Source organism: Jaculus jaculus, chromosome 14, assembly GCF_020740685.1.
Source record: "Jaculus jaculus isolate mJacJac1 chromosome 14, mJacJac1.mat.Y.cur, whole genome shotgun sequence".
NCBI lineage: Eukaryota > Metazoa > Chordata > Mammalia > Rodentia > Dipodidae > Jaculus > Jaculus jaculus.
In genome coordinates, this window is record NC_059115.1 from 13,883,935 (window position 1) to 13,909,685 (window position 25,751).

The following is a 25,751-nucleotide window of genomic DNA, read 5'->3' on the forward strand; positions in this document are numbered from 1 at the left end:
CAAGTTCCCCAGCGACGTGGCCAACTGTCCCCTCGCCCAGGTCCTCTCCAGGAGACAAGAATCAAGTCTATCCCTGTATGTCTTGCTCCCACTCAACCTTCACACAGAAGGAACCCAGAGGTCAGGTTCACACAGGCAATTTCCACAGACACGGAAACGGCAGCAGTGCACGCTGCTCAGGCCGCCCCTCAGCTCTGATGAAATGGTGCAGCAAGAAGCACCACCGCGACGGCCGGCGCGTTGCCGATGGGCCACAAGGCCAGTGGACGGAGCTGACTCTGACGCTTCCAGAGCGCGGGACGGACTCGAGTGGACAGGATGTACAGTGATGGCAATGACACGTACGCTGTATGATCCATCTCAGTAATGTCACCATCTTCAGCCTGACCTCAGCCTCGTGTCCCCTGCCACGTTTCTCAAGTCTGGCTTCCAAGGATCTCATGAGCTCCCACGTGGGATTCTGCTAAGTCCCAACTATCTACACCTACAAGAGCAGCAGCTCCCCCAGGCCACCTTCAGCCAGCCATCCCCAGATACTGGCTCAGGAAATCAAAGTTTCTGATTGAGGCTGGTTCATAGTTCATCCAAAGAGGTGACCCTCCAAGCCCCCGCTCTCCCCTGGAGAAGAGGCTTTTAGGGACACATGAACATGGATGGGAATCTGGGGGAGCCGCACCCATGAGAATTGCCATTTATTCCCGAAGTTGCCAAAATCATCACCAAGGATTCACCATGGGGTGCAAAGGAGAACGAGGAGGCTCAAACACTGATTGGGGTTTGTCAGGAGTTTGGAGGAAAGAGGAATGGGTGGGGGAACCCCAGCTGTCCTCCCCCTTCTAATGCCACAGAAAAGGGTCCTCCTCAGGCTGGCTCCCCTCCCCATCCCCCATGTCCAGTCTCTCTCTGGGGAGGTGGGTTGGGGACTTGGGAAGAGGGTGTAGTGTGAGTGGGCCCCAGGAGGGGGAAGGGCGCTAGGAGGAGTGTCCCCCATTTCACATGCACTCACAACACTGATCTCCCAGGGAGCAGAAAAGGGGGAAGCTAGCTGGACCAGGCTTCCCTCCAGCCCTGGATTATAGGAGAAAGGGGTTAGTGTTGGGGGCTGGAGGGCCCGGGGGCATCATGGGAGGCAAGCCAGGGCCTCCACTAAGAGGAGAGATGTATGCTGGGGGTACCCCAGGGGCTGGGGGCACAGGGCTGAGGCGGAGCTGGTTCAGGGTGAGCGTCGCAGGAGGTGCTGGCTGGAAAGGGTTGGTGACAGATGGTCCAGTGGCTGGAGCTCCTGCAGTGAGAGAAGAAGACAGTCAGGAGCAGTCAGCACCTGCTGCTCTACCTACTGTCTGCCTGGGCTACGCCCTCAAGTGGGGCCATGCATCCCTGCCATCCACGCCCCTCTTGTACAAAGGCTGCAGCGAGGGCCCAAGGTGCAGGAGGCCCCTAGTTCACACTCACCACTTGGCAGGAATGGGTTGGAGGCCTTGGTTCCTGGTGGTGTGGGGCCTGGCCGGCTAACCAGTGAGTCCAGGTCCACAAGGGCTGCGTTGGGCCCCAGGAATGACTCCGGAGTCTTCCGTGTGGGGGGTGTGGGCGTTGGGGTAGCTGCAGGTGGAGGACTCCCCACGGCCTCAGCCAGAGATCCCCCGACCCCACTCATGTCGAATGCCCCAGGGCTGCGAGTGGGCACCTCTCCTGCGAGCAGCTCCAGCTCCCCTGGAACGAGGCAGGACGGGCTCAGAGAGCTTGGCTCACAGGGCCACCCAGGAGCAGAAGGAAGAAGAATGGGGTGACACTGAGAAGCTGGTGTCAGAAACCTCAGGGAGACACAGAATGAAGGAACACCCACACTTGGCAGACTGAGTACACGGGTCACAGAACAGTGAGCGGGTGCAGAGGGAATGGGGGAGCTGGATGTCACTGGTAACCAGAAGAGTTTCAGGGAAAAAAGGTGCCCAGGGCCCTTGATGACGACATTTGTTGCTTTAAGGTCAGATCTTTCTTTTTAATAGATGTAAGAATTCTAAGAAAAATGTTCAAATTCATATTGAGAAAAAGGTTTGTAATAATGAGCTCTGAGATTCAGGAGTTACTCTAACCAACCCCAGCTTATGAGGAGAAATATTTGTAAGAATGAGCTCATAGACTCAGGATTTACTCTATCCAACCCTAGTATATGAGGAAGAGAAATACAGGGGTTCTCTTTCACCCCCGGACTTAATCAGTGGAAACATGCTTTTATGGGACAGAAGCTTGCTTATTCCAGGAAAATCAAGGCAGATGTGTAGGTGGGTGCCTGTAATCCCAGCACTTGGGAGGCTTAGGCAGGAGGATGGAAGTTTCAGGGAGTGAGAAGAAAAGCAGGCAGGGGAGACAAAGTAGACAGAGGAGATGAAGCTCGATGGAAAACACTTGTCTACCATAAGCAACGCTATGGGTCAGACCCCCAGTATCGAGGAGAAACAAGGAAAGGGCAAAGCAAAGGTGTGTAACAGGAGTAGGTGGGAATGGGATAAAGGAGAAAGGGGTAGAGAAAGGGAGAGTGAAAAGGAGGGAAAGAGAAGAAAAAAGCTGTGCTTGTTGGTATGTACCTGTGTTCCCAGCTACTCAGATGACTGGGGCAAAAGGATCACAAGTTCTAAGGGACCCCAGGCCTCTTAACAAATCATTTCAAAAAAGAAAGAAAAGGGCTGGAGAGATGGCTTAGCAGTTAAGGTGCTCGCCTGCAAAACAAAAAGACCTAGGTTCGATTCCTCAGGACCCATGTAAGCCAGATGCACAAGGTGGCACAAGCTTCTGGAGTTTTATTTGCAGTGGGTGAAGGCCCTGGCACGTCCATTCTCTCTCTCAAACAGATAAAATGAAAGCAAACCAGTAACCAAGACAACAACAGTCCTCAGGGGCAGATGTGGTTGTGCTAAGACACTTAGTGGGAGGCCCAAGCCCATTGGGGATGTTTTCAGTCAAGATGTGGAGACCTGACTGGATAGAGGCCAGTGGAGGCAGGTGCTGCCCTGTGCCAGGCTGAGCTCAGCCAGCCACCTAAGCAGAAGACAGCCAGGACAGCAGAGAGAGTTAAGCACAGGAACAGCATGTTGGCACCAACCTTTGATTCCCATCTGCACTCAATAAATAACCCATAGCCGGGCGTGGTGGCGCATGCCTTTAATCCCAGCACTCGGGAGGCAGAGGTAGGAGGATTGCCATGAGTTCAAGGCTACCCTGAGATGACAGAGTTAATTCCAGGTCAGCCTGGACCAGAGTGAGACCCTACCTCGAAAAACAAAAACAAAAACAAAAACAAAATAAAAAAAATAAATAACCCAGAGGCAGACAGGGGTGGGAGGAGGCATGTGGATGGGACTCAGTCACACATCCCCTGGTGAAAGGGGGGTGTCTGGGCCTGACTCATTCCACCACACTGCACTATACCATGAAGGACAGTCAGCCCTGCCTGGGACAAGGAGAGACAGGAGGGGCAGGGGGGCAGGCTCTTCTGGGGCGCCAGAAGGAACGGTGGCTCACCTGTGCTGCTCCCAGAAGTTGGCAGGGCCGTGCGTAGTCTGTCGAAGTCTGAGAATTCGTCAGGCTCTGTGTCAAAGCCCCCAACAGCTATGGGGACAAGGGTGTTCAGCTCAGCACCTGCTCAGGGACTGTGCCTCAACCTCCTCCACCCTCAGGTCCCAGGTGATGTTCTCACCCCAGACTGCACCGCCTAGTACCTGTGGTGCCATTAGTGCTGGGCTTGGCAGGTGAGCCGCCCCATGGGTCCGAGAAGGCCGGAGCCGGTGCCCATGGATCACAAGTAGGGGGTCCACTGGCAGGGGCCCCACCTAGATGTGGAAGGAGAAAGAGGTTTATGAGCTCTGCTGCTGGGGCAGCTGCTGCCTTTCAATCACTGAACTACTTCTAGGCCCTCCTCCCTACACAAGAGTTCCAGCTAATCAGGGTAGAGCGTCACTCAAACCTGCCCTACTCAAAGCCTCCTTCATCAACATAGCCAGGGTCCTCCTCAACTCTGTCCCACCACTCACCTCCCTTCATAGCTTGCCATGCCCAGCTCCAAGTACCACCTCCCCAGATGCCCAAATCATACTCTCTGCCCGGGCTATTTCATCTGAGCCCAAGCAGCCAGGCCATCCTGTCCCAAACACTTAGGTGACCGAGAGAGCTGCCAAAGACTGGTGGTGCTCACCATCAGAGCTTCCCCACGGATCGGGTGTGGGGCCCTCTCCAGCTGCAGGGGCTGGAGTCCCACCCCAAGGGTCAACAGAGGGCCCCGCAGGGGCTGCAGGCCTCCAGGGGTCAGAGACTGGCGTGGGGGCTGGACCACCCCAAGGATCAGCAGCTGGAGGGACAGTAGATCCCCCCCAAGGGTCTGAGGCAGAAGCAGCCACAGGAGTGACAGTAGCCATGGAGGTTGGCCCCCCCCAGGGATCCGAAGCCTGTGGAGGGGCTGGAGCTGTGAAGACATCCGCAAGATCCATGAGGGATGACTGTGAGAGAAAAGAGATGGGGCATGAGAGGAGAACTGCAGAGACCAAAGCAGAGTCCAAAGCCACAAGCTCCTGCACACCTCTCCTCCTCTGCCCTGGGCTGGCCCACCTCCCTCCCCTTCCTCACACTCTGCCTGTCTACACAGAAAGGGACCTACCTGACTTGCTCACCTCCCACCCTGGTCCTAGTCCCCTCCCTCCACAGTGCCGAGTGATCCTGCAAAAACACCTGCCCCAGGGTCCCCTGATGGGTCTCCACATGAGGACAGAGGCCATGGCTTCTCCTCAGCCTACAGAACCTTCATGTCTTTCCCCACCCATAATGTACCTGACCTGACTTTATCAGCTACTTTTGCTCACACTTCTCCCCACCCCTTCCCCAGGAAAACCCTCCATGAGTTCTTATCCCATCCCCCTCATCACACCTCTCTGACGTCACTTCCTGTCACTATCCTGCACTGTCACTCAGCACACTCTTCGAGCTGCATGCACACATAAGCAGAGATGGATACACAACTGGCGCCGAGCCAAGCAGAAGTGTACCACATAAGCAGAGACACCTCATGAGCAAAACCCAGAGAGTGGGCTGGAGAGATGGCTTAGCGGTTAAGCGCTTGCCTGTGAAGCCTAAGGACCCCAGTTCGAGGCTCGGTTCCCCAGGTCCCACGTTAGCCAGATGCACAAGGGGGCGCACGCATCTGGAGTTCGTTTGCAGAGGCTGGAAGCCCTGGTGCGCCCATTCTCTCTCTCTCCCTCTATCTGTCTTTCTCTCTGTGTCTGACGCTCTCAAATAAATAAAGAAAGAAAAATTATAAAAAAAAAAAAACAAAAAACCAGAGAGTACCCATGAGAGAAACAGACCCAGGAAAACAAGAGAACCTGGCAGCTAACACTCATGCTCAGACTATATTAAGGGGAAAAAAATAGGGCCTCCCATGGCCAGACAGAGACCCTCAGAGCTAAGCCCAGCCTGAACAGGCACTGGTGTCTGTTAAGAAATCCTGAGATAGCTCAGCAGTTACAGGCATTTGCCTGCAAAACCTGACAGCACTGGCTCAGCTCCCCAGCCTCCCACGTAAAGCCAGATACACAAAGTGTCACATACACCTGGAATTTGTTTTCAGGATAGCAGGGGGTCATCTCTCTCAAATAAATACAAATATTTTTAAAATTTAAAGAGACTCACTGCACTGGAGACCTAGCTCAGGTGGTAGAGTGCCTGCTTAGCATGCACAAAGCACTAGGCTGGATCCCCAGCATGTCATAAACTAGATGACAGTGCCCATCTCTAATCCCATACCAGGAAGAAAGAGGCACGAAAAGAAACTGAGTCAGATATGGTGGCGCACGCCTTTAATCCCAGCACTTGGGAAGCAGAGGTAGGAGGATCACCATGAGTTCCAGGCCACCCTGAGACTACATAGTGAAATCCAGGTCAGCCTGAGCTAGAGTAAAACCCTACCTTGAAAAATCAAAAAAAAAAAAAAAAAAGGAAGGAAGGAAGGGAGGGAGGGAGGAAGGGGAAGGGGAAGGGGAAGGGACAGGAAAGGAAAAGGAAAGGGAAACTGAAAGTAGGAGACCCAACAGGGGCTATAAGAGACTATCTCAAAAACATATTTTTAAGCCACGTGTGGTGACATATGTCTTTAATCCCAGATGTCAGGCAACAGAGGTAGAAGGATTGCAGTGAGTCTGAGGGACCCCTGGGACTACACAGTGAATTCCAGTCAGCCTGGGCTACAGTAAGACCCTACCTCGAAAAATCAAAATAAAAATTTTTTTAGGCCAGGCATGGTACTGCACACCTTTAATCCCAGCACTGGGGAGGCCAAGGTAGGAGGCAACCCAGAGACAACATAATGAATTCCAGGTCAGCCTGGGCTATAGCAAGATCCTACCTCAAAAAAAACAAAAAAAATAATAATAAAACCTCAAACAAACAAAAAAACCTCACAGGCCAATCACATAGCCACAGGCCCCATTTACTCTCCATATCTCCAAACATGGAAGCAAACTTGCCTCAGGACCTGTCTGCCCTCACGGATGACAACAGGGTCCCCAGAATGACAAATACACTTCAAAACAAAACCCTGGGGCCTGGCCCCATAGACAGAGAAGCAGCCAGTGTGGTTTTCACTGCTGCAACTGTGATTCCAGTCCCCGAGGGTCCTCAGCCCTGACACTGAGGCGTCCTGTCCACTGAGTTGGAAAGGAGACCATGCAGTGTGGCCTGGAAGCCAGGATCCAGGAGAGTCTGCAGTCTGCAGTACAGCGCAGGCTCAGCACCGGCTCCCCACACGCCCCTCAGAGAGTGGAAGGCTCAGGGAGACCTCAGCTCGCAGATTAGTAGACAAAGAGCAAGGTCCTTGGGAGATGCTGAGGAAACAGGACGACCCAAAGAGCCCCATGTTCCGGTGCAGGCCGTCAGGCTCTCCATGTGGTTCTGGGCCCTCTCCTTTCACAGGAGCAGCGCAGGACACAGTTGGAAGGGCAGGAGCTGGTGACCCAGGAAACGCATGCAGCCTACCCACTCACCTCTTCCTTGCCGCCAGTCTCTCTCTTGCTCTCCTCTATGGCCATCTGTAGCCTCAGGTCATCCCCACGGCGGATCCTCTCTTCCTATGTGGTGCCAAAGCAGCCCGTGGAAACAGGGGTCAGAACATGAGCTGCAGAAAAATGCAGCCCCCCCCCCCAGCTTGGAAGGCACCCCCAACCTCTCCCAGCCTGACAAAAGTGATGGGAAAATCAAAATGGGATGTGGACAATGATGGAATGGGGATGGGACACCTGGGTCAGAGGTGGGGAGAGAGGCAGACGAGCATGGGGGGTCTGGGAGGGGAAGGTATAGGGGAATGGGAGGAGTCGGCTGCGCCTGGACTCAGGAAGAGCAGGTGGTCCCTCTAGTCCTGGCCTCCAGTGGGCGTACTCCCCTAGACAGCCCCGGCAGCTCCGCATGTCCTGGGTGTCCACTCTGACTACTATTTGACCCAAGGTCCTGCAGCTCAAGATGCTGAGGGCTGAAAACAATGCACTGGGAGGCTAGGGAGGCATTTGAGGAACAGCAAGGGATAAGGACCTGAGAACCTGAGTAAGGTGTGAGGGAAGCCCTGGGAGGGACATGGAGGCCGCTCTGACCTTATCATGCTCTTCTCGGCTCAAACTAAGGGCCAGCTGGAGCTGGACGTCGTCCTCAGGGCCGCAGGATGGGGGCTGGTGGAGAGAGATGGTGAGGGGATGGGCGGGGGAGCCACAGCCAGAGTCATAGGCAGAGGGGCAGGCCAAATAAGGAGCAGGGTGGAGGGACAGAGCCAGAGAGAGATAGGATCAATAAGGGGGACACTTTTCCCCCACATCAGTGAGGGAGAGGCAGAGAAAGAACACCTGGCAGCTGAGGGCGGGACCAGCTCCCAGAGGAAGAAGACCATGGAGGACCTAGAAGCACCAGAGAGAGCGGCCAGAGCAGAGGCCAAGGAGAGGAAGTGGACAGAACAGGTGAGGAGTGGGCAGCGGGCAAGGCATGGAGACAAGATGGCCGAACCCAAGACAGCCCCTTTCCCGCGAGAGCAGCAGGTACCTGGTCAGCCTCCTCCTTGCTCATAGCCAGGGCCAGCTGGAGCTGCAGCTCCTCCTCCCCGCTGCTCTGCGGCCAGGCCTGTTCCGCCTCGGGTGCTGGCCCTGAGCCCACGGCTGCTGAGGACACTGGGGGCAGAGAGCACGCGACACACAGATGGACCAGGGGACAAGACACGCAAACCCATGGTCACTTGGATGGGCTTCTGCCACCAAACCCCAACACCTTCTTCCCTAGCACAGGCCTGGGCAGGCCAAGCTGTGGGAGCGGAGGGGAAGATGGCAACCTATCCGCTCCCACCTCTAACCACTCACGCCAAGTGTAAGCCCCTCACAATGGCCATGGTCATGGCTTCTCCTGGAGGTGGATCATTAAGACAGCCCTGGCCTGGGCCGTGTGGGGTCCTCAGCAGGCTGAGTACTCAGAACCCACATCCCATTGTCAAACCTTTACCTTGTAAATACCCTTAAGACTCCAGCTCACACTTATGAACAAATAAATAGAAACCATTAGCCAGCACTGCAGGGCCTTTCCATCACCAAGCACCCAGCTTCCATGCTTGCTGAGGTTGCCAGGCCTTCCAGCCCTCTCAGAAATCTTGGAGTGTCACTCCATTACTGCCCTCCTCTTCCCTCTCCAAGCAACTTGCTCTAGGATATGGGTCAACCAAGCATGGCAGTGGCCAAAGCCAAAGCCAGCTCTTTATATGGTTGAGAAAGAACATGAAAGCATATGTCTAGATGTGGAGCTAGGTGTGGTGGCTCAAGCCTTTAATCCCCACACTTGGAAAGCAAAGGTAGGAGAATCACCATGAGTTCAGGGCCACCTTGAGACTACATAGTGAATTCTAGGTCAGCCTGGGCTAGAGTGAAACTCTACCTTAAAAAAAAAAAAAAAAAAAAGTGGGCTCTTGGCCAGTAAAGCTGAAGTCCCTTAGCTCTGGCTGCTCATAAAAGTTTGACCATCTCCAGATGCGAAAATACCTTCCTGAAACCACCAAGGCACTCTCTCCTCAGCCTGCACAGCCTACACACACCTCCCATTCCCCACCGGGTCGGTCCTGGCCTCCTTCGCTTTCTTTTCTCTATTGAACTCCTTTCTTTAAACTGGGCACATCCCAGTGTCCCCAACATCTCTGAATGGAAGCTAAAAGTGACCTCAAACATGATGAATTGGACAGAAAGCCTCCAGTTGAAACCAGGATCACAGGAGCTCCTGCTCTGCCTCCCCTGGCAGGTCCAGCAGGGCTCACCTCCAGGAAAGCATCCTGTCTCCTCCATCCCCTAACTCAAGTACCCCCATACTTGTTCCCCTACAGTCTCCCCAACATTCTCCAAGTGTCCCTGCCCTGGTCCCTAAGAAGCATAACCTGCATTTCCTGGCCCAATATAGGACACGACACACCTGTCAGTCACTGAACATGTGACTTTATGACATGGGACACACACTGACTTTATTCTATTCCCATTTCTTTTTAAATGCTGGTCACCATCACTGACCAAACTGAACTTACCACCTAGAAGCAATTTTAAATTCTCAAAAACATGCCTTGTCATGACATGCAGGTTGTAACCTTGACTGACCCAAGTCACCCTTCAGTGCCTTCCCAGGCCACACAGGGCCTTTGTCCCACCCTTTGTCTAAAAACTATCTACAACAGTACAGAAAGGGAGCTCCCCAAGCATTAGCAGGCATGTCCGTGTCAGGTCACCCTAACCGATATCCCAGCAATCAGGGACTCTGGTGGCTGTTCTCAGGGTCTGGACACCCCCGGACATGTGCAGCAAGATTGGAGGTGAGTTAGGTGAAATTTCCCCATTGTAGGGCCCCACTAAAGACGACTGGAGAGTGTGAGGGTTGAGCCGCTAGAATGGGCCTACAGGAGCCAAGTGCAGACCCTAGCTTGTCAGGAGCTCCCGGAAGTCCCAGGAGACCTCACCCGTGGCAGTCTGTGCCAGCTTCTCCTTGGTCTTGAGCGCATGGGCACGCTCTTCCCGCAGCCGGTCCTCATCACGCAGCAGAGCCACCAGCTGCTTGGCTTTCTCCCGCACATTCACACCCTGGTCCTTGCCATCCCGATCCACGTACTGGAAGTCCTTCAGCGTCTGCACGGCATACATATTCTCCTTGCACTGCTGGGACACGCGCTCAGAGCCAGTCTTGATGAGGTACTCCATCAGCGTCATGGCCTGGGAGGTGAGGACACACCAGTCACCACACACACACACACACACACACACACACACACACACACACACACACACACACAGAGCAGCCATGGAAAAGGGACTGGAGGCAGAGATAGCACCCAGGCCCTGGGACAACTGAGAGGCTCAAGCCCCACAGCCCACCTCACTATCAGTGCACTGGAGACACTGCAGCGCGACACAGGCAGGATGGGGAGAAAGGGAAGGAACACCGTGCTCAGAGAGGAGGTGGGCACAAGAGACCACAGGTGTGGTCCATGGATATGAAATACCCGGTAAAGACAAATTCATGAATCGGCGGGGGTGGGGGGGATTTCTCTCTCGTACAATAAAAAAAGTTCATCACTGGGGCTGGTTAGATGGATCAGTGATTAAAGGCACTTGCTTGCAAAGCCTGCCAGCTCAGGTTAAATTCCCAAGCCACCCAGGTAAAGCTGGGCACAAAAAGTGGTGCAAGCTTCTGGCATTCATTTGCAGCAGCAAGAGGCCCTGGCACACTCACACACACACAAAAAAAAAATTTTAAAGCCAGGCGTGGTGGCATACTCCTTTAATCCCAGCACTCGGGAGGCAGAGGTAGGAGGATTGCCATGAGTTCAAGGCCACCCTGAGATGACAGAGTTAATTCCAGGTCAGCCTGGACCAGAGTGAGACCCTACCTTGAAAAAAAACAAAAAAGGAAAAAATTATTTAAATTTTTTATTTATTTTCAAGCAGCAAGAGAGAAGAGAGACAAAGAGAATGGGCATGCCAGGGCCTACAGCTGCTGCAAACAAACTCCAGCGGCATGTGCTACTTTGTGCATATGGCTTTACATGGGTTCTGGGGAATCAAACTCAGGTTGTTAGGCTTTGCAGGCAAGCACCTTCAGCACTAAGCCAGCCTCCAGCCCATAACTGATTTTTTTCTTTAAACTTCATCCACCAGACAGGTGTGGCTACTCAGCACTGAATGTACCAGATGCCACGGATCACTCCAAAAGGGGCCCAGCCACCACTTCAGCCGGTCTGAGCACTGCTTATCCCACGCTCCAGGTCCTCCAGACACAATCAAAAGCAATATGGCCAAAGTGCCAGAGACTGCCTCAGCTGGAAACATCACCCTGAAGAGCCGGTGACCTGCGTGCAGAAGAGCTTTGAGAATGAGGTGTTCCTGGGGGAGTGAGACACCACAGAGGCCTGGGAGGCTTGGGCTCCCTCAGGAAAAATACACACCTAAGTCAAGAGAGGCACCCGGACAAGGGGAACAAGAAGGCACAGCGGGGACATGGAGCAGCACTGGAAAGAGGACTGGAGGTCCGGGTTTACATCTCACAATCAGTGTTTCCCATCTGCTGGGCACGGGCAGGATAAGGGGAGAAGTGGCAACACAGGCTGTGAGGAGCCTCAACACACCACACTCGGGCAGAGAAGCCTAGCCTACAAGGTCACACGTGTGGGAGTTCAGGGACTTGTCTAGTTTATAAACAGGCTAACGACTTCCCTTCTCAACAACAGCCTTAGACATGGCCCCGTCTCTAGATCAAGCTCAGAGGCTTTGACATGGTGGAAGGCCAGGACACTGTCCTGGACGAAAGGCACACCTTTGGTTTTACAGGTGACTAGAGGGGCTCCCTAAAGCCTCCAAAACGTACCAAAGCTCCCAGGTACAGAATGAATAAAGAAAAAGGGGGTAAGAGGAGGCAGCCACTTCAACACAGCAGTCTGAACAGTGACATTAAATACTGCTACGGGCCATTAACATCTCTACAATTATTATTTTTGGGAGAGGGAGTATGGAGGACATTATTCCCCCTAAGTAGTCTAAGCTGGCCTCAAAACTCAATCCTGACCCCCTCTTGAGTGTTGGGATTACAAATGTGTGTGCCACCACCGAGAACTATGGAAAGGCTTTCTGAGGTGTGTTAACAATCTTACTTACTTCTGAAGTCACGAAATCACTTTTTAAAATATTTTATTTATTTATTTATTTATTTATTTATTTATTTATTTATTTATTATTTGACAGAGAAAGAGGGAGAGAAAATGAGACACCAGGGCTTCCAGCCACTGCAAATGAGCTCCAGATGTGTACATCCCATTGTGCATCTAAAACGTGGGTGGATCCTGGGAAAACAAACCTGGCTCCTTTGGCTTCCCTCCAGCTACCAAGATTAGTTTCTTAAAGGCCCTGGAGGTATTTAGTCTCAGGAGATTTTTTTTTTTATATATAAATATATGGTTTGCTTTTGTTTTTTGTTTTTACTTGAGAGAGAGAATAGGCACGCCAGGGTCTAGCCATTACAAACTCCAGATACATGTGCCACCTTGTGCATCCAGCTTTATGTAGGTACTGGGGAACTGAACCTGGCTCCTTTGGTTTTGCAGGCAAGCACCTTAATGGCTGAGCCATCTCTCCAGCCCTCAAAGGAGATTTCTACCCATAGTCCCCAGGGGAGAGGCAGGCTAAGTCCAGACCCTTATGGTCCTTGCACTTTGGATTCTGGAACCCTCCCAATCAGACCAGTAAAATTATGCACACATCCACATATGGGAACTCTCAGAACAGGAAGTAACACAAACGGTCATGCAACACAATGTATAAATGATTTTTTCACCTGAGTCAGCAATGCACTTTGTGCCAAATGGATCATGGAAAACCTTTCGTTTTCACAGCTTTCTGGACTTCGGAGCTACAGTTGAAGATTGTGAACAAGGAAATAACTCAAATATTCATCTATAGTTGAAGGTACACATGACCATGTAAATTCACACAATGAGGCTACCAAGTGTACTAAATTTAAAAAAATACTAGTAACAACTGTAGCAACAGAAAGAGGTCAACATCCTATACTTGGTGAGCAAAGGCAGCAAGATCCAAAGCACCATGCATAGCTGATCAAATACCTATGACCCAACAACAGTCTCAACAGAGATTCTCCTCACAGCGCCTTTGGATAGGGATGTCATTAGAAAGCCCCATGGGGAAATGAACAGGTCCTCTTCCTCCCTCTAGGGGAAGGCTACACCAGTGCTCACATGTAAGAAAGCTGATTAAGCTGGACACTAGTGATTCACGTGATATACTATACCTCAATGAAAAGCTCCAACCCTAATTTTAAAAGTGGGCAACTGGAGAATCTGAGAGTTCTTGTTAATTTTTTTTTGAAGATTTATTTTTATTTATTTGAGACAGAGACAGAGAGAGAGAGAATGCCGGGGCCTCTAGCCACTATAACCAAATTCAAGACACATGTGTCACCATGTGCATCTGGCTGACTTGGGACCCAGGGAATCCAGACTGAGTCCTTACACTTCGCAGGCAAGTGTCTTAACCACTAAGCCCTCTCTCCAACCCAGTTCTTGTCAATTTTTTCTTTTTTTGGTTTATTGAGGTAGGGTCTCACTCTGGTCCAGGCTGACCTGGAATTCACTCTGGTCTCAGGGTGGCCTCGAACTCCCGGCAATCCACCTACCCCCTGCCTCTTGAGTGCTGGGATTAAAGGCGTGCGCCACCACGCCCGGCTGGGCTTGTCAATTTCTAAAACAGCTTTGCCAACAATGTCCTGCTAATTTACAATGAACACTCAAAACAGGAGCATCTTATTTTCATATAAAACTACATGATCTTTTTCAGGCCACCATCCCTACTCAGCTGTCATATATGAATGGGCCTGGCTGTTCCAATAAAACTTGTAAATAAAAAATTACTGGAAAGATGGCTTAGCAGTTAAGGCGCTTGCCTGCAAAGTCAAAGGACCTCGGCTCAACTCCCCAGTACTCACATAAGCCAGAAGACAAGATGGCATATGCGTCTGGAGTTTGTTTGCAGTGGCTAGAAACCCTGGCATGCCCATTTTCTCTCTCTCTCTCTCTCTCTCTCTCTTTCTCTCTCTCTCCCTCTTTCCCTCTCTCAAATAAACTATTTTTAAAAAAAGATTTACAGGGCTGGAGAAATGGCTTAGCGGTTAAGCGCTTGCCTGTGAAGCCTAAGGACCCCGGTTCGAGGCTCGGTTCCCCAGGTCCCACGTTAGCCAGATGCACAAGGGGGCGCACGCATCTGGAGTTCGTTTGCAGAGGCTGGAAGCCCTGGCGCGCCCATTCTCTCTCTCCCTCTATCTGTCTTTCTCTCTGTGTCTGTCGCTCTCAAATAAATAAATAAATAATTTAAAAAAAAAAAGATTTACAAAACAGGTGGTGCACAAGATTTGGCCTATGACCTAAAACTTGCTGGCTTCTGGCTTAAGATTAAATAAAACAAATAAATAAATAAAACTAAAGCCCTTGTGTTGGAGAAACGAGGTAGCAACCCAGGGTCAAGAGGGGGCCACATGCTAAGTGGCCCCAAAGCTGCCCCTGCCTCCATTTCCTCACCAGAAAAATGAAAAAAAGGGAAAGCTACCTCCTTCAACTGGCAGTTCTGAGGACATGATGAGAATCTGTGTGGGCCATGCAGAAACACACATACAAGGTATAAGAAGTTGTTGTTTACATAGCAAGACTTGTCCCTCAGGGAAAACATACAGAGTCCAGACCTACCAGGCCCCAAAACACATTCCTTCTCTACAGGAGTGACAGGACCCACAAAGTGCCACGAGACAGGGCCACCCCAGCAGGAGTCCTGGCACAACATGAGAAATCAAACAATCAAAGCAAGAGAGAACCCCGTGGACACAGGCACTCCAGCTGGGTGTGTCTTAGCAGAGACAAGCTCAGAGAACCCCAGGGGCTCTGCCAAGTGAAACAGAATCAAAATTGGGGGACAAAGCACTCAGGAGCTAAGGTAGAAGGATTGCTGTGAGTTCAAAGCTAGCCTGAGAGTGCATAGTAAATTCCAAGTCAGCCTGGGCTAGAGCAAGACCCAACCTTGAAAAAACAAATATACAAAATAAAAATTGTGGAGGGATGCCATCTTGACTGTGAGGATCATTATTCATTATGTGCATCTGTAAGAATACAGAACTGTACCTACAAGTGTATATTTTTCTGTACAGAAATTCTATTTCATTATAAAAATTGCAGTGCCAGGGGTGGGATGCCATCCAGAGAGCTGTTGGCCAGGGAAGTCCCTGATTTCCCCAAAGCATTACAAGCCATTGCCAAGGCTCTTGGTTGCCCACCAGAACTAGATGGTAAGACCCTATTGCTGAAGACTCCACAGTGTGCAGGTCACTAAGAAATCAAGCTGGAGCTGAGCTAGAAGCCTCCTACCATTGACTACCTGTCATGATGCTAGGAAGAGCTATGAATCCTATTGGGGAGAAGTTACTAATGGTGTCAACCAGCAGTGGATGGACCCTGCAAGCTTTACAGCTGACCAGCCAGCCCAAATTCACCAACTAGTGCAATGGTGTCTTGTCTGTTATGGGGAAAACCAACTGCTCTTAATGGACTTCAGGCCTGTTCCACAGGAGGCAACTCATGCCTGGTAGTGAAAACCTCATCAACAGTCTATGGCCTGTGGAGGTCCTAAGTCCAGGGGGAGGGGTGGGGAGAGCAGAGAATATTACTACTACTGTTGTCTGGCTAAATGAATATCTGATTCCCACCAAACTGCCTCTAAATACTTATGTTTATGCCCATATAGTAATGATACTCTCACTTCTGATTAGAGACGCGTCTCTTTTCAGATGGTGGTGAGTGCTGGGGTGACTCAAAACTCACCACGGTGTTAAGAAGCAGTGACAGTGGAGTGTACAGGACTAAGTGAAACATCTATCACACCCTCCAAGGCTCAGGGACCACCGTGGAAAGGTAGCAGAAAGAACATAAGAGCTAAAAGAGGAGGAGGACGGTTTACAATACTGTCTTCCAGGACAGGGCAGCTTTGATATTCTTGATTTCAGTGACTAATGCTACCTACACAAGGATCTGCATAGTAAGAGGAAAAAATGATGACATCAAAATAGAAGAGAGACTACTTAGGAAGATGATGGGAGTCAGTGCAAGTGGGGTTCAGTAGGGGGAAAGGAGAGTGTCAGGAAGGAATTATGATCACAGTATATTGTCTGTATTTATGGAAGTTGCCAACAAAAAAATTAAAATAAATAATAAATTAAATTTCTGTAAATCTATCTTTAAAAACTCCCTTAAGGGAGTGAGAGATGGCTTAGCAGTTAAGATACCTGCAGGCAAAGCCAATGGACCCAGGTTCAATTCCCTAGTACCCTCGTAAAACTAAATGCACAAGGTAGCACATATGTCTAGAGTTGGTATACAGTGACTAGAGCCCTGGTGGACCCCATTCTATCCTCTGTCCCTCCCTCCCTCTCCCCATCCCTCACACACAAGTATTTTTTTAAAAATCTGCTGGACATGGTGGCGCGTACCTTTAGTCCCAGTACCTGGGAGGCAGAAGTAGGAGGACTACCATGAGTTTGAAGCCACCCTGAGAATACCTAGTGAGTTCTAGGTCAGCCTGGGCTTGAATTAGACCTTACCTCAAAAAACGAAAATAAATCTTTTATAAAGCCAGGAGTGGTGGCTAACATCTTTAATCCCAGCACTTGGGAGAATGACATAAGAGGATTATTGTGAATTCAAGGCCAGCCAGGGTTACGAAGTGAGTTCCATGTCAAACTAAACCTTGCTTGTATACAAAGCCTAAGGATCCAGATTCAATTCCCTAGTACCCACCCAATCCAGATGCACAAGGTGGTACATGTGCCTGAAGTTCATCTGCAGTGACTAAAGGTACTGGCACACCCATTCTTTCTCCCCCGCACCTCCCCCCCACACACACCTTTTTCAAACAAATACATAATAAACAGCTTGAAGTCTTCCCTGACTTCTGGAAGCTACAGGGTCCTCCAGTAGTCCCCGCTCTCCATGGCTCTGTCAGCCCCTCCACTGTACCAGACCAACCATCCCTGCCTAGGAACTGCCTGAGGGGGAGGGCAGCAGCTGATCAGGGTTGGCTCTAGCACCATCCAAGCTCACAGGAACGGAGATGTGGCATGAACACTGGAATCAAACAACAGCCCTGCGTGGACTACCACCACCCTTAGGAAACAACTCAAGCCCACAAAGCATCTGTGGCCCATTGACTCCTCCTGCCACTTCCCCGCCACACGCCATCCCCAGGCACCAGCACATCACTTCAGAACTCACTGACCGTACCTAAAATCCATTCCACTATTCTACGTTCCTAACAGCACTGCCCCAGCCTCCGGTCAGGAAGAATTTAAATTCCAGTGCCCTTCCAGACTCATCTTCCTACATACAACTGTCCCACTAAGGCCTAAGCCGCTGCACCCCTCCTCCTCAATCCCCACACAAGGGCTAGCCTCCACCCCTGAGCCTTTCCCCAATTCTCAGGACAAATTGTAACCCAGTCTTTCATGATAAATGACCAGAACTAATTTCATCTGTGATTAACTGCAGGACACAACACAATACTCATGTGTTGTGGTGAGTACAAACTGGGCATCAATTCTGTGCTTCGATAAATTGGGGGACCAGGAAGACAGCTCAGCGATTAATGGCACTTGCTTACAAAGAGTACAGACCTGAGTTTAATTCCCCACCTCACCAGCCACTGCCCTGAGTCAGAAGAGCAACCACACCCCAGACCTTCCAATGGAAGACAGTAGAGGGAATGGCCTGAGATCCCACAGCCAGAGTGGAGTTCACCCTCCTGGCCGCAGCTCATGCCCTTAGGCCCTTTGCCAGAACACAAAAAGAACAGTGACCAAGGGGGAAAGGTCAGACCCCAGTCTCCCAAAGCAGTGGTCAAGCTGAAACCCCACTTGCTCAGTCCTACCCTAGCTACATTTCCTTTGCACCAAAGCCTGATCAGGTGTCTGACTCACAAGACACACACACTAGGCCGTATTTTCCTAACTTACATACCCTCTGACCCAGCAACTCCAGTTCCAGAAAATGGCAATCATGTGAGGCTATTCACAGCAGTCTCTCTTTAAAAAGGAAAATACTGGGCTAGGGGGATGGGTCAGCAGTTAAAGGGACTTGCTTGCAATGCCTGCTAGCCTGCATTCAATTCCCCTATACCCTGTACATAAAGCCAGATGCACAACATAGTACGTACGCCTGGAGTTCATTTGCAGTGACAATAGGCCCTGGTGTGCCCATTCTCTCCTCTCACATAGACAGATACAAATTTAAAAAGAAGGAAAAGAATACTGTTGGTCCTGGTGGAACAGGTCTGTAATTCCAGCTACTTGGAAGAATGAGGCAGGATAATCTCAAATTCAAGTAAAAACTGGCTGAGAATGTAACACCGAGTATGTGTGAAGCCCTAGGTTCAAAGCCCAACACAACAAGAGAAAAAGACACACAACAGCCCTATCATCCAGAAGTTCCCCTTTGATCAGTTTTGTGGGCACCCACCCCACCCCTGACAATCACTGACCTGTGACCTGATCTCACGGCCCTCCCATTAGCAGTGGGGCAAATAAACAACAAACTTACATCTGCATGTGACCTTAGGAAAGCAAGGAAACCTGAAATCTACACATGCTGAGCTGAGTGTCTACAGCCCAGGGCCATCGGGGAAAGGAGGCACCAAGTATGCCTGGACAGGCAGAAGTGAACTCCAGAAGCTGGAACTCAACTGCTGAGAAAAGAAGCCAAGTAGCTGGAACTGCATGAGGAACTGTGGACCTTCTTAGAAGCCTGCCAAACCTGTGAGTCTCACCAATGACCACTCATGCACAAGGCTCAAAACAATACAATGACCTCTTGATCCATAGGTTTCACATTGTAGAGTCTGGCAAGCATTGATCAAAAAACATTTGTGGTGAGGGCTGGAGAGATGGCTTAGCACTTAAGACGTTTGCCTGCAAAGCCAAAGGACCCAGGTTTTACTCCCCAGGACCCATGTTAGCCAAATGTACAAGGGCACGCACACATCTGGAATTCATTTGCACTGGCTGGACGCCTTGGTACGCCCAATCTCTCTCCTCCCCCCACCCTTTCTCTGTCAAATAAATAAATAAATAAAAATAGTAAAATATTTTTTTAAAGTAAGCTGGGTGTGGTGGTGCACGCCTTTAATCCCAGCACTTAGGAGGCAGAGGTAGGAGGATCACCATGAGTTTGAGACCACGTTGAGAATACAGAGTGAACTGCAAGTTAGCCTAAAGTGAAACCCTACCTCGCAAAACCAAAAAGAGAGAAAACTAGCAAACCATTTTTTTTAAAAAAAGTTTGCATTTGCAAAAAATGTGTGTGTGTGTGTGTGTGTGTGTGTGTGTGTGTGTGTGTGTGTGTTATTTGGGAGAGCCATGCATGGTGGCATACATCTTTCATCCCAGCACTTGGAAGGCAGAGGTAATTCAAGGCCACCCTGAGACTATGTAATGAATTTCAGGTCAGCCTGGGCTAGCATGAGACTCTACACCTTGAAAAACCAAAAAGAAAGGAGGAGGCCTGGACAATTTAATTTATAAAATTGGGACTCCAGACAGGCATGTTGGCACATGCCTTTAATCTCAGCATTTCTGAAGCAGAAGTAGGATTGCTGTGAGTTCAAGGACATCCTGAGACACTATGTAGTGAATTTCATGTCAGCCTGGGCTAGATTGAGAACCTACCTTGAGAAACCAAAACAAAAAACAAGAAAGAGAAAAACATATTTGAGGGGAGACGAGAGAGATGAGGGATAACTTAGTGGTTACAGTGCTTGCCTGCAAGGCCTAAGGACCCATGTTCAACTCTCCAGATCCCACATAAACCAGAGGCACAAGATGGTGCAAACGTCTGGAATTGGATGGCAGTGGCTGAAAGCCCTGGTGTGCCAATTCTCTTTCTCTCATAAAAAAATTTATATTTATTTATATTTATATATATTTCTGAGGCTAGAGGGATGGTTTAGCAGTTAAAGTGCTTGCCTGCAAAGTCAAAGGATACAAGTTCAATTCCTTAGAACCCATGTAAACCAGATGCACAAAGTGGCACATGTGCCTAGAGGCCCTGGCGTGCCCACTCTCTCTCTCTCTGCCTCTTCCTCTCTCAAAGAAATAAATATTTGGAAATAGGGTTGGTGAGATAGCTCAGGCAGTAAAGCACCTACCTTGCAAGCATAAGGACCCAAGTTCAATTCCCAGCACCCACATCAAAACATTGGACATGGTGGTGCGCGTTTATAATCCCAGCAGAGGCAAAACAGACAGGATTATCTGTGTGGCTCATTGGCTAGAAAGTCTAGCTTAACTGGTGAGCTCCAAGCCAATGAGAAACTCTATCTGAGGTGACCACAAGGTTGAAATCCATGGTCTCCACACACACCTAAAACTTAAGAGCTATACATGTTGGTGGTGCATACCTGTAATCCCAGCACTAGGGAGGTAAAGGCAGGAAAATCCCTGAACTTTAAGGTCACCCTCAGCCACAGACTGAGATCAAGGCCATCCCAGGCTACATAAAACCCTGTCTCAAAACACACACACACACACACACACACACACACACACACACAAACACACACAGAAGGGGGGAGCACGCGCATGCACGCCAGGTGTGGTACTCAGCACTCAGAAGGTAGAAGCAGGAAGATCACCTTTGAAAATATATATATATATCCAGTTCCAGGGCAACCACAGGGTCTCAAAATTATTAAAAAAGGTTCAGGCATGGCGGTACAACACCTTTAATCCCAGCAGTCAGGAGGCACAGGTAGGAGGATCGCTGTGAGCTCAAGGCCAACCTGAGCCTACATAATGAATTCCAAATCAGCCTGGGCTAGAACAAGACCTTACCTCAAAATACCAAAAAAAGAAACAAACAAACAAACAAAAAACACTAGGGGAAAAAAAAACTGGAACCGGGTGTGGTGGTGCACACCTTTAATCCCAGCACTTGGAAGGCACAGGTAGGAGAATCTCTGTGAGTTTGAGGCCACCCTGAGACTACACAGTGAATTCCAAGTCGGCCTGGGCAAGAGTGAGACCCTACCTTGAAAAACCAAAAAAAAAAAAAAAAAAACTGTTCATACTGATTGTTATCATTATTCCCTAAACAATATAGTGTAACAAAAACTCATACTCCAGGGGCCAAGCGTGGTGACACACGCCTTTAACCCCAGAACTGGTAAGACAGAGGTAGGCAGATTGCCTTGAGTTCAAGGCCACCCTGAGACTACAGAGTGAATTCCAGGTCGGCCAGGGCTAGAGTGAGACCCTACCTTGAAAAACCAAACTTAATAAGTAAATCATACTCCATTTGCATTTTATTAGGCTGTACAAGTAATATATGGATGACTAGCCATATGGGAAGATAAAAGTATGTGCAAATACTACTTTTTTTTTTCTTTTTTGGTTTTTCAAGATAGGATTTTGCTCTAGTCCAGGCTGACTGGAATTCACTCTGTAGTCTCAGGGAGGCCTTAAGCTCATGGCAATCTTTCTACCTCTTCCTCCCCAGTGCTGGGATTAAATAAAGGTGTGTGCCACCACGCCCAGCCAAATACTACTACATTTGTATAAGACTTGAACATTGTCAAATTTCAGCAACCATGACAGGCCTAGGACCAATGTCCCATGGGTACTGAATTTGTTCTCAGATTTTCATACAAGTACAGCTCTTCAACTCCTCTAGGGAGCTGAGAGGGCCCCTAGGCAAGGCACACCCTGCTCTGCCCCAGTTCTCAGTCCCAGAGGACGACACCCAGGTACTGACCTTGTAGACATGCCGCCAGTTCTTGCCATGGTCATTGAGCCGCTTCCAGATCATACTCATAATCTCCGAGAAGGCCACAACATTGTAGGTGAGGTCAGCAATCTCTGACATGAGGGAGCTGGAGGGGCCCCAGGGGTCGTTGCTTGTGGCCTCTCGGACTTTGATCTCCGCCTCCGAGTAGTTGTGGACAATGTTCTTCATCTGACGCCGTAGCGATGAGGTCGACATAGTGCCCAGTGGTGGTATCAAGGGGCACAGGCCCCTTGGGGCTTGGAGAGATGAGGCGACTCACAGAGGGAGACCGCAGCAGACTGACAGATCACCGCATCTGAAGGGGGAGAGATTCTTTGGAAACACAAAGGAGACAAGGGACTGACCAGAGCCTGAGGGTGCTCCCTAAGGTTCCCCTCCCCCTTAAGACCCTAAGTGGCTCAAAAGACTCTGTCCCTTATTAACCTCTGTATGAAAAAGATACCCTATCTTTCAGTTCCTCAAACATGCCTGGCTACTTCCTGCTCCGGGCTCCTGCTCACCCAGGCGCAGTGGCAAGTCTCAGGCAGAAGGATACAACTGAGTGGTCTACGGCCCTGGTCAGCCATTTCTGGTAAACAGAAGGTGTCTCATAAAGGCCAGTCCGCTATCAAGAGACCCTCTGTCCAGCTCACAAGTCCCTCCTCCTTTTTCACCAAGACTGCCACTCAGCCCCAAGGCAGCACTTAAATGTCCTGGATCATCTGCACCTACATGACATGATCATTGTTCCCCAAGGGGCTCATGAGTAGATTCTGTCCCCCTAATGATTTTAAACCTGCCTTCATGGTTCTATAGCTAAGGTGTCATATGACAAAAACCACATTTGTCTAGACATGGCTTTTCCAAAGAAGCTGGCCCGGAAAAGCCATTCAATAAATGGGGCCGGAAGGAAGTGAAAAAAGAGGACAGGAAAGACCTCTGAAACGGAAGGGGCCAGAAATTCATGCTGAATAAGGACACAGGGAGGAGAGGCCAAGGAAGGGAGTAAACAGATGGCAGGGAGCTGGAGAAGGCTGTGAGGGCAATGCGAGGGCGGACAAAGCCTGGGGACTAGGTGTCCCAAGGGTAGGGAGTGAGGCTCAAGGGGGAGAGATAAGGAATTCAAGAGTCTCACTAATGGGTACCAACTGTGTGCCAGAAGGCATACATTATCTTATTTAATAGTGCATGCAAACACTGGCCAGTGAAGGTTAAATAACTCAGCCAAGGTCACATCAGGAACTGCAAAGCAGACTCAACTATGAAGCCCACTTTTACTCAGAAAGTTCAACTCTTACCTAAATTACACTAACCTGTGCTGAGACCAGCTTATAGGAAACAAAAGAGAAGGAATCAAGCAAATGAGGGAGGAGAGCAGCAAACCCTTATACAGCCCTTCATGCCAGACACCTTCTAAGTGCTTTACACATATCCTCACAACTCCATGATTCACAGGCACTTTACACAGGAAGGAAAAGACATGGAAGTTAACTCCCATGCTCAGGGTCACACACCTCACAACTGGAGTTGCCTGGATCCAGAGTTGGCTCCAATCACCAGTCTATGTCTCTCCAACAAGCCATGAAGGGCTATTTACTGAGCCCTACCATGATCCAACCTGGGGGAGACATAAGTAAATAGACTGCCCTCTCTCTACCTTGTACTCAGGCTAGAGAATAGAGCACTGAAAACAGACATAACTAGGTGAAAAAAGTAGCCAGAGTACCAAGACAGTAAGAGAGTGATGGGACAAATTCAGACAGAGAGAGAGGGAGACTGATGAACAAAGGAAGAAGAGCATGTTAAGGAAAAGAGGCATGCAGAAACTTGAGCAGAGAGGGCTACCCAGAGGTATGGTGAGACAAGAGGAAGTGACTCAGAAACATCGCAAGACAGCAAGACAGGAGGACAGAATGACAGGGACCCTGAAAAAGACAAAGCACAAACACATACACTCATATTCATTCTCTGTGAGACAGACAGACAGATACACACACACACACACACACACACACACACACACACACACAAGTCTAAGACTGAGAAAAGAAAAATAGAACATAGAGCCTGGTGATTGGTGCACACCTTTAGGCCCAACATCAGGAGGCTGAGGTAGGAGGATCCACTGTGAGTCATCCAGCTCCAGCCTGGGCTACAGAGAGACCCTGCCTCAAATAAACAAAACAAAAAGCGGGGGAGATACATAGAAACACACACACACAATTTACATTAAATTCTTAGCCACATCAGCTAGCAGCAAAACAAAACTTCTTTGACTCAGATCCAGTTAACTCTCAAATGAAGCAAAGAATTTCTACCTGGCAAGCTTATTGATTAAATAAAGAGGGTACATAAAGTACTTGGTTCTGTGCCCCACAGATAGCCAGCGCTCAGTAACACAGCCTGCTATTATTATCAGAGAAAAACATTTCCAAAAGGGTGGTAACTGAAGATGTGCTATCAACACTGCACTTACTTCAAACATGTCAAGACAAAACACACAAGTAGGTAGAGGGGGCAATGAGGGCCAGGAGGGGACTATGATCAAAATACATTTTGCACACATAAAAACTGTCAATAAAAGTTATAAACATGTAAACATATACAGCTAGCACTTCAAATCTTAATTTCACAGAGGCTGCTTAATAAGACTTTTTCAAGTTAAAATTAATTCAAAATTAAACAGCACAAATGATATGGTAAAATCTTCCACGACAGATATCAACACTAAGTGAAACAAAATCCCTAAGTAATAATAATCACCAGGCCTCCTAGTAATTACTCACTTCCTACAGGCCAAACACTATAGGCACTTTAAAATACCATCATAATTAATATTCAAAGATCCTGTGGTGCAGAAACTATGAATGCCTCCACTTCAAAAACTGGGAAACTGAGGTTTGGAGACAGAAGTCACCTGCCAAATGACAGCAAGCAACTGTCTCTGGTTATACTGCCAGGGGCTCTTGAACACCACACTCCAAAGAAATCAGAAACCTGGAAGCGGGCAGAAATCAAATCCTAGGACGAGAGACCCCTGGAAAGGCACTTAGAGAATAAAAGTAAAAGCTATGAGGACAAAAATGAGACGTGAAGACAGGGAAAGAAATTATGCCCCAGAAGGAGAAAGGTCTGGAGAAATGAAGACCCAGAAACCCAAAAAGACAGGCACAGTATCCTGACAGGGGCAGAAACGCAGGCTCGCTTGCTCTCGCTCTCCCAAGTCTTTTGTAGGAACACCAAAACAGACACGGAGGCAGGAAAACACAAGACACGGATGGGCAGAGGCCCGAGGGAGATGGAGACACTGACAGACCAGGGAACGACAGACAGACATGCGAACGGGAGAGCCCAGCTGGCAAGCCTGACTCGGCCCGGCAGAGGCACAAAGGCTGCTACGAGCCACCCGCAGCTGAACATCCAGAGACGCTCAGCGGAGGGAGGCCCTGCGGGGTCCACGCGCGCCACGGCCCAGGCCCGAGCACCGGACACGGCCGCTCCCACCGCGCGCCCAGCCCGCGCTCACCTTGGCAGCTCATGCGGGGCTCCGGGGGGTCATGACGCTCAGCCCCCTGCCCCGCTCGGCCTCGTAGTCGCGGGGCGCTCGCCGGGCTGCGGGCGGCGGAGGCGCGCACGGGCGCACGCACGGAGGACCGCACGCAGACGGCCCCGCCGCCCGGGCGCCCGGGAGGGGCGCGGAGAGCCGGGTGGGGGAGGGGAGCCGCCGAGCGGACAGGAAGCAACCGAAGGAGGCGATGGACCGGAAACGGAAATGACCGAACGCTCCGCCCCCTGTACCGCACCCGGCGGACTCTACTTCCGCGACCAAACCCGTCTGGGCCATCACTTCCGGAGA

General features: G+C 50.0%; 1 protein-coding gene across 5 annotated transcripts; it reads right to left on the minus strand.

The window, feature by feature from the left end:
- Window positions 1-677: 677 nt before the first annotated feature.
- Epn1 (epsin 1) lies at window positions 678-25,531 on the minus strand. Of its 5 annotated transcripts, none has more exons than XM_045133871.1 (12): window positions 25,422-25,530; window positions 23,410-23,513; window positions 21,884-22,211; window positions 10,001-10,166; window positions 8,065-8,189; window positions 7,626-7,700; window positions 7,026-7,109; window positions 4,190-4,490; window positions 3,717-3,827; window positions 3,520-3,606; window positions 1,453-1,710; window positions 678-1,282 (listed from the first exon to the last, which is right to left on the minus strand). In XM_045133871.1, the coding sequence occupies exons 3-12, from the start codon at window positions 22,109-22,111 to the stop codon at window positions 1,074-1,076; spliced, it is 1,644 nt and encodes a 547-aa protein (XP_044989806.1). In that variant the 5' UTR covers window positions 22,112-22,211; window positions 23,410-23,513; window positions 25,422-25,530; the 3' UTR covers window positions 678-1,073. The 5 variants fall into 5 exon arrangements, with proteins under 5 accessions (XP_044989806.1, XP_044989802.1, XP_044989804.1 ...); XM_045133867.1 differs by having other exon boundaries at window positions 10,001-10,250; XM_045133869.1 differs by having other exon boundaries at window positions 10,001-10,250; window positions 21,884-22,228.
- Between the last annotated feature and the right edge of the window lie 220 nt (window positions 25,532-25,751).